Source organism: Chiloscyllium plagiosum, chromosome 5, assembly GCF_004010195.1.
Source record: "Chiloscyllium plagiosum isolate BGI_BamShark_2017 chromosome 5, ASM401019v2, whole genome shotgun sequence".
NCBI classification, from domain to species: domain Eukaryota; kingdom Metazoa; phylum Chordata; class Chondrichthyes; order Orectolobiformes; family Hemiscylliidae; genus Chiloscyllium; species Chiloscyllium plagiosum.
In genome coordinates this window covers 120,973,232-120,982,424 of record NC_057714.1, presented here as the reverse complement: position 1 = coordinate 120,982,424, position 9,193 = coordinate 120,973,232, and the positions used below count along the sequence as shown (strand labels likewise).

Below are 9,193 nucleotides of genomic sequence, written 5' to 3'. Positions count from 1 at the left end.
TAGGCAAAGTCTTTTCCCTGGGGTGGGGGAGTCCGGAACTAGAGGGCATAGGTTTAGGGTGAGAGGGGAAAGATATAAAAGAAACCTAAGGGGCAACTTTTTCACGCAGAGGGTGGTACGTATATGGAATGAGCTGCCAGAGGATGTGGTGGAGGCTGGCACAATTGCAACATTTAAGAGGCATTTGGATGGGTATATGAATAGGAAGGGTTTGGAGGGATATGGGCCGGGTGCTGGCAGGTGGGACTAGATTGGGTTGGGATATCTGGGCCAGCATGGACGGGTTGGACTGAAGGGTCTGTTTCTATGCTGCACATCTCTATGACTCTATGATGGTTGTGAAAAGTGCTATATAAATGCACGCCTTTTTGTTTTAAAGTATGCATCAGTTTTATGCATAGTGTCCTCAATTTAACCCATTAACCTCTGGTAACTGGCAAGTATTACAGAGGAACCTCTATTATCCAGCATTCGATTATACTAATATTGGATTATCTGGCAAGATCGCAACCTCCCGAAGCTCGGTTAAACTATGTTATCCAGCGCTCGATTATCCGGAATGTGTTTAACTGAACGAAATACTCGCTGCCCGAGTCCTTCGGATTATCGAGGTTCCTCTGCATATAGTTAGTTATTGACTATCGATCCTTCCCAAGGATCAAACTAGGTCTCAATCCCCCAGACATAAAATGGCCTGCTGTCTGATTATCTAGTTTCTGTGATGACAGCACAGTTGTACCAAAAACAAATGTCATCAGCTGCAAAAAAAAAAATGGGGAAAATGATCAACTGTACTAGCAATACAAAAGCATCTACTGAGCTGAATGATTCCATCCTCAATGTGGTATTAAATCTGTAGTAACATCAGGGTCATGCATTCTGCTGCATCAAAAATTGATACAGAATTGTGAACACAGCCGGGGTTTGGAATTGGCTGAAGGTATCGGCACACAGAAACTAAATGAGGGCTGTTGGTGGTTTCCTCCACCCCAATCCTTTCAGACAGTCAATAGTCACCGTTTAGATTGTCACATGCAGAATGTCCCAGTGCTGAGGGTTATCTGTATTCTTACTCATGCACCGTAGCCCGAGCCCTACTTTTGGAGAAAGGGGAACATTTAAATTAGACTCTCACATTTACAAATGGGACTCAGTCTCCTTATTTGTGTAACTTCACCTTAGCCACAAAAACAGTTTCCATTTCTTTCAGGTGGGATGCTGGACATAGTTACATTCTCTCTCTCTCTCTCTTCCCCAGCAACCTCACGCAGGACACACTCAGGACCCCACAGGGATCTAGTTTAAGAGGTTCTGGGACGGAACGGAGTCTAAAGTTGCTCACCATTTCAAACATTCTCCTCAGTAAGAACCGTTTTCGGATCCGGGGCGATCGGGGAAAATTTAGCTCATAGCACAGGGTGGGTGCAAATAGGAAATAATACATGTCTAGAAAACAAATGGAAACAAATCAAAAACATCAAATAAAGGGAAGGCAGTTAAAGTAAAAGAAACAAAGAATCAGAGTGGCAGGGAAGGAAATGTATGGATTTCCAGAACTTGGACCTAACGTGGTTTCCAGCCTCTCACTCAAATAGGTAACTCCTATCTTACCACTGAAATGGTGCACACAATTGGTTGTATCAAACTGTTCGTGGCAGCACTTTTAATATATAAAGACTTACCAACAACTTCTCAAGGGTAATTAGGAACAAGCAATAAATCATAGAACAGCTGCTGTGCAGCAGAGTATATTACTGCATAAAGACATATTGCTGAAGTTTTTCATTTTGCACTCATCAGGACAATTCACAAGAATACCAAATTAAGGGGAGGAACCAACATTTATGTCACAGGTGGAGAGTAGGAGATTGGTTGGCGAGTGGAATCTGATTGGCAAAGGTTTTGCTACGGAGAATGCACCAGTCAACGATGATTGGCAGTTAACCACCAGCACAAGTTTATATTTTAAACGAGGTAGGTCGATTCTGGTTAGTCAGGGCATTGCCCTGCGAAATTAACCAATGAATGGATGTCAACCAATTTATCGAGTGAAACATGTGCAGGGTGGACTTGTTCTGTCAAAGAGTAGGACACAGCATATTAATGTATGTAGCTTCCAGTACAGCAAACAATTTCACTAATCAGAATCAAGCTGGTAATTAATCAACATTCACCTCTCACACAGTATAAAATGCTGGCTGCTCCACCATCTTTCCACATATATTCATTTTCTTGCAAATTTCATTTTCAGCAATATCAGAATCTTAATACAAGAAGAAACATTTGGTACATCGAACCTGTTTTAGCTCTTTGAAGGAGTTATCCAACTGACATCTCATCTCTTACCGTGCCCTACAATGTTGTTCCCTTTCGGAGGTGTATTTCCAATTTCCCTAAGTTATTAATGAACTTGTTTCTATCACTCATTCAACTTGTGCATTCCAGTTTATAATAACTGACTGCATAAATCAGTTGTCCCCAATTCCCCCACCTCCTCAGTTACCAGCTCTTCTCCATCAATGGAACCAGTACCTGCTCAGCATCCTCTAGTAAAACCAGGGATCTTCTGCAGGTATGAAAGGTACTGTATGAAAAATGTATTATAGAAGCAAATTGCTTTTCTTTCCTGCTTTCCAAAAAAAAGAACAGGGATAACTAAATACAACAAATTATCTCAAGGGTTAATCTCACCTTTCTCTGTAAAATGATATTGTTACAAAAAACCTCCTTAAATTACAAAGACTTGCAAATTATAATCACCAGGGGGCAGAGTAGGCTTATTTACTGCATCCTACACAAAGCTGACACTGTAGCCATTCACTGCAAAGTGTCTAATATATTTCCTGCTCCATTCCAATCCAAGTATTCATAAGTAATTTCTGCCTGCCAGGAAAGATGTGTCATGAGAAAAATGTTAAGCAACCTAAACCCTAATCTGAGGTAATGTTACCAAACTGGCTTTGTTTCTTGCTGCCCAGAAAACTGATTTGGAGACGCCTGTGTTAGGACTTGGGTGGACATAGTTAACGATCACACAACACCAGGTTATAGTTCAACAGGTTTAATTGTTGATCCTGAAGTTCATGCTAACAGGAGCACAAATTTACTCGCGCAATTTAATTTCTTCACTAAGACAGGATTGAACCAAAAGGTGAACAACTGATCAATTCTTCTTAATATGTAATTTAATATAAAAGGGTGTTAAAGCTCACAACAGAAATGAGGGCTGACAGATCATGTTGCAAGAGGCTAACTTTTTAAAGTATGTATTCTTGGGATGCAGGAATTGCTGGTCAGGCTGACATTTATTGTTCACACCCAGCTATGACAAAACAGTTTGGTAACACAGCTTGGTTACTTCAGAAGGCAGTTAAGAGTCAACCACTTAATACGGGATAGATGTCATACATTAACCAAGGAGATACTTTACAACGATCCACTGATTTGGTCATGACGTTTACTTGGATTCAAAGCTGAATTCAAATACAGAAAACTCCAGGCTGGCATTGGAAGTTGCAATTTTCTGGATTATTAGTGCTGTAACATAACCATTACATTACTGTATCCAAATGCTAATCTGTAGCAAACAGATTGATGTCTTGGCTTAGCGGGCTTTAGCAGTTCATTAAAAAAAAAATCAGTACATGTTTAGAGCCAAATTTGTAGCCTAGCACTAGAGAGAACCACATGACCCATCATTGCCAGCGCTGGCAGTTAGTGATAGCTATTTCCTAATTCGAGATGTTATGGCACATCTCTGGAGCAGGTGGGAGTTGAATCCAGACCTTTTGACCCAAAAGTGGGGGACTGCACCACAACAGCCTCACCAGCTACTAATTGTACATCAATTTTAATCAACCCATCTGTCCAGATTTATTATTACGATCCCTCTAGAGTAGGACAGACCTGAACCCAGGCCCTATCTTTGTCCTGGAGGCATGTCATAATCTGCCTGAACAAGTTAATTAAAAATTTTAAAAAAAATTAAATGAAAACTATGCTTGTTGTGTTTGATGTTTATGCTTGCGGTGTGTGAAGTGTGGAGAGAATAAGGTCCATTTTGATCCCTCACCCCCTGACTCTGAGGATTAAAACACCAATTCTCCGCTGGAATCAGCAGAAACAAATACCTCTGTCCTAGAATTTCCCTTTGTTTAAAATATATCCCTGCTGTCCATTACAAGATGCAATGGCCTCTCCTTCATGTCACCGAGGGAATCATGTTCCAAACACTCCTCTACCTAAGAATTTGAACTCCCTGCCAATATCCTAAGCGCTGATAATTGCAGTTGATAGTTTTATTAGACAAGCATATCAACTGGAGGTAGGTTTGCTCACTGAGCTGGAAGGTTCACTTTCAGGTGTTTCGTCACCATACAAGATAACATCATTAGTGAGCCTCTGGATGAAGCACTGGTGGTATGGGTGGTATGGGCCGCTTTCTATTTATGTGTTTAGGTTTACTTGGGTTGGTAATGTCATTTCCTGTGGTGATGTCATTTCCTGTTTTGTTTCCTCTCCAGGGGTGATAAATGCGATCCAAGTCGATGTGTTTGTTGATCGAGTTCCAGTTGGAATGCCATGCTTCTCAGAATTCTCACGCATGTTTCTGTTTGGCTTGTCCTAGGATGGATGTGTTGTCCCAGTCGAAGTGGTGCCCTTCCTCATCTGTACGCAAGGACAGTATTACAAAATACCTTGCAAGAACTGTAACAAACATTATATTGGACAAACAGGCAGAAAACTAGCCACCAGGTTACATGAACACCAACTAGCCACAAAAAGACATGACTCTCTCTCACTAGTATCCTCACATACGGATGAGGAAGGACACCACTTCGACTGGGACAACACATCCATCCTAGGACAAGCCAAAGAGAAACACGCACGAGAATTCCTAGGAGCGTGGCATTCCAACTGGAACTCTATCAACAAATACATTGACTTGGATCCCATTTACCATGGCCAGAGGGGGAAAAAAACTAGGAAATGATGTCACCAACCCAAGGAAACCTAAACACAAATAGGTAGTGGGCCACGCAACCAGTGCTTCATCTGGAGGCTCACTAATGATGTTACCTAATATAGTGTCGAAACGTCTGAAAACGAACCTTCCAGCTCAGTGAGCAAACCTACATCCAGAACCTCAATCCGAGCTACAAATCTACTCAAAACCCGCTAAGCATATCAACATTCACAAGTTGAATGTGAACCTAAATCAAAGATCACGCAACACCAGGTTACAGTCCAACATGTTTATTTGGAAGTACTAGCTTTCGGAGCACTGCTCTTTCATCAGGGAGCTGTGGAGCAGGATCATACAAAAACGTTATATTGAACTAACCTAAATTGCTGTTAAGTCTTTCATCTTTTAGAATGAGTTGCAGGTTTCAGTTCATTAATATGAAAGAGGTTCTATGATTTACATACTAATGAACTGAAACCTGCAACCCATCCTAAAAGATGGCAGACTTAACAGCAATCTAGGTTTTCTCAGTATATTGTATCAGTTGCATGACAGTGTGATCTTTTGCTTTGAATTCCCGGTCTTATGGTCCTGCTCCACAGCTCCCTGATGAAGGAGCAGCACTCCGAAAGCTAGTGCTTCCAAATAAACCTGTTGGACCATAACCTGGTGTTGTGTGATTTCTAAATTTGTCCACCCCAGTCCAACACCGGCTCCTCCAAATCAAACCTAAATCAAATTGAGGTAAAGATCAACTTGAATCTTATTTCACTGTAGAACAGACTTAATGCAGTATACCTGTTCCAATACTCTGCATTGTTTCCCATTATCAACCATCATACAGGACAAAATGAATTAAAGTTGTGGTCACTGAAGTGTTGAGTTGAAGCTCACATTAATAACAAGGCTCTCTCTTCAGAGCCACACCCTTTTCTGTAAATCCTTGAGTCATGGAGCTGAGAGTGGCTTTCTTTAACTCAGTTAGCTTAACCCCTCGCTCTCCTGAAGACAACTGGCCATCAGCTGGTTAAGACAGTTCCCCCTTTTTATTGAGGGCATCACAGAGCATCAAACCCCACCACAACAAACACTTGCTAGTAGGAAGTTAAAACAGTTTGTGACGAGGAACTTAATCGTCTCAATAGTTATCCTGACCGCACACACAAGCTTACAGATATTCAAGTCAAACTTGTCTTTGATAGAGAATGATAAGCTTCAGATTTGAGAGAATGTTTTGGTCTTTGTTATTTGGGGGTTCAATGGAAGGAGCAGCAGGGGTCAAAGCTTAAAGAAATGATGAAGGCAATGCAGTAACAATTGCTGAGAGAATACAACAGAAGCTGTTTTATATATGTGTTGTGATTGCATATGAGATATTACTTGTGAATAATTGATAATCGAAGACACAGTAAAATGTCAAAATTACATTATAGCAAGTTACGGTGACACGGAGTTAAACTCTTTGCAATTTATTCAGACCAAAGCACTTTAATTAACAGGAATCATACAGTACAAGGATATTTTGCCCATTGTGTGCTGGCTCTGAAACTCTAGCCAATTAGTTTCATACGCCTGCTCTTGACACATCACCTTGCAAATTTTGAATCTTCTGCAATCTCCCATAATGACCATTTGCCTCCAAGATGAACAGCAGCTGGGCAACATGTTCATTAGAGAAGGCACACTATGATCCTTCAACTCGACACAAAACATCTGCATTGCCTCCATAGCAGCAGAAATTCTCATGTACGGACACGCCACAGAGAGTCTCCCTGCTTTAGTCAAGGTACTTGCTTGGTCTTTTCTCTCCCATGACACCACATGACAAAGTCAATCTCAGATCTGCCAACGCGGTACTTTAGAGTCATACAGATGTATAGCATGGAAATAAACACTTCAGTCCAACTCATTCATGCCAACCAGATATCATAAATTAATCTAATCTCATATCCCTCCAAACCCTTCCAATTTAGATACCCATCCAGATGCCTTCTAAATGTTGTAATTGTACCAGCCTCCACCACTTCCTCTGGCAGCTCATTCCATCCTCTGCGTGAACAAGTTACCCCTGAGGTCCCTTTTATCTGCGTGAACAAGTTACCCCTGAGGTCCCTTTTATATCTTTCCCCTGTCACCTTACACCAATGCTCTCTAGTTTTGGACTCCCCTATTCTGGAGTAAAGAATCTGCCTATTTACCCTATCCATGCCCCTCATGATTTTGTAAACCTCTATGAGGTCACCCCTCAGCCTCCGATGCTCCAGGGAAAATAGCCCCAGCCTGTTCAGCCTCTCCCTACAGCTCAAACCCTCCAACCCTGGCAACATCCTTGTAAATCTTTTCTGAACCCTTTCAAGTTTCACAACATCTTTCCTATAGCAGGGAGCCCAGAACTGAACACAGTCTTCCAAAAGACAAGAATTGTAAAACCCCCCTCACCTTTGTATGTCAGGTTCCCAGGATACATGACCACCGACTGTACAGCTTCGCCATTCTCTTTCAAGCCAGGAGCTACAAAACAAACCATAACATGATTCCAGCACCGATACAGTTCAAATCCAAACACTCTTAATAGTCAGTGCAAACTGCTCACAGCAGTAAGCTGAAGAATCTCACTGCAAATCCTCCACTTTCGCAAGTGGCCCCTTGAGCATTTGACCAAAGTAGAGGCATTAGACTTGTTTTTTGAGAATATGTTTTAAAGAAAACAGCAGTAACACCGCTTACAACCTTTTTTTCAGTATAAGGTGCAGAGACAAGTGGGATTTCTTGAAAATGCTTCCGATTTGGTGCAGAGAGTGAAGAGCAAGTTCTTGCATTATTGAACCTGGATTTGGATGAACTAACATGATGCAAGTCTTTCTTCCTTTGATAGCTGCAAGGATTATGAATTTCTAAGGAGAAGTTACTTTGGCAGTGTCGATCCTAACACCTTGTGAATATGGACCCAGTGGACAAAACAATATTAAACTGGGACCAGGAAATTGCTAATATCATGCTGTGTCACAGACGGTCTTCTTTATAAAATTCCCTGGACTTGGGGGGGGTGGTGGTGGTGAAAAGACCAGAAGGCAATGTCTTGGAATAAAGGGAGGACCATGGAGGCTCATTTGTCAAGTATGTTCGAGACAGTGATCAATTGCTTTCTAGACATTAAAGCATCGCAGGAGCGAAATCACAATTTCCCTGATAATAGGGCCGCTCAAAAACATGAATGGTCTACTCCCTCCTGTTTCCTATGTTTATAAACCACAAGTTCAAATACCCCCCAGCTCTCAGCAATTCTTCAGTATGCGACATGGAAAATAAAAGTGCCAGCTTGAGATGCTTCACTGCTCAGGTGGACGGACACGATCCCAGGTGAATTCTATTCATGAACTGAACAAATCCTGCCCTTAGAAAAGCAAAACATCTGACCATTTATCCTGTTGCTGTTTCTTGGGCGCAATTTGTCTGCAGTGTTTGCTGCTTTAAACAAGCGACAGCACTTTGAAAGAGCGCTTCATTTGATTGTTCAAAGATGTGAAATTTTAATTCATTCAACTAGAGTCAGAGAATTATAGAGATGTACAGCATGGAAACAGACCCTTCGGTCCAACCCGTCCATGCCGACCAGATATCCCAATCCCATGGGAAAAGACCAGAAGGCAATGTCTTGGAATAAAGGGAGGACCATGGAGGCTCATTTGTCAAGTATGTTCGAGACAGTGATCAATTGCTTTCTAGACATTAAAGCATCGCAGGAAAGAAATCACAATTTCCCTGATAATAGGGCCGCTAAAAACATGAATGGTCTACTCCCTCCTGTTTCCTGTGTTTATAAACCACAAGTTCAAATACCCCCCAGCTCACAGCAATTCTTCAGTATGCTACATGGAAAATAAAAGTGCCAGCTTGAGATGCTTCACTGCTCAGGTGGACGGACACGATCCCAGGTGAATTCTATTCATGAACTGAACAAATCCTGCCCTTAGAAAAGCAAAACATCTGACCATTTATCCTGTTGCTGTTTCTTGGGCGCAATTTGTCTGCAGTGTTTGCTGCTTTAAACAAGCGACAGCACTTTGAAAGAGCGCTTCATTTGATTGTTCAAAGATGTGAAATTTTAATTCATTCAACTAGAGTCAGAGAATTATAGAGATGTACAGCATGGAAACAGACCCTTCGGTCCAACCCGTCCATGCCGACCAGATATCCCAATTCAATCTAGTCCCACCTGCCAGCACC

At 41.7% G+C, this 9,193-nt stretch overlaps 1 protein-coding gene across 1 annotated transcript in view; it reads right to left on the bottom strand.

The window, feature by feature from the left end:
- The window catches only part of LOC122550344 (diacylglycerol O-acyltransferase 1-like), a 106,925-nt gene that overhangs the window by 23,572 nt on the left and 74,160 nt on the right, over positions 1-9,193 (bottom strand). The window contains exons 8-9 of the mRNA XM_043691072.1: positions 7,406-7,477; positions 1,343-1,446 (exon numbers count right to left, since the gene is read on the bottom strand). Of these exons, the coding sequence (XP_043547007.1) occupies positions 1,343-1,446; positions 7,406-7,477 (176 nt within the window). The remainder of the gene's footprint in view (positions 1-1,342; positions 1,447-7,405; positions 7,478-9,193) is intronic.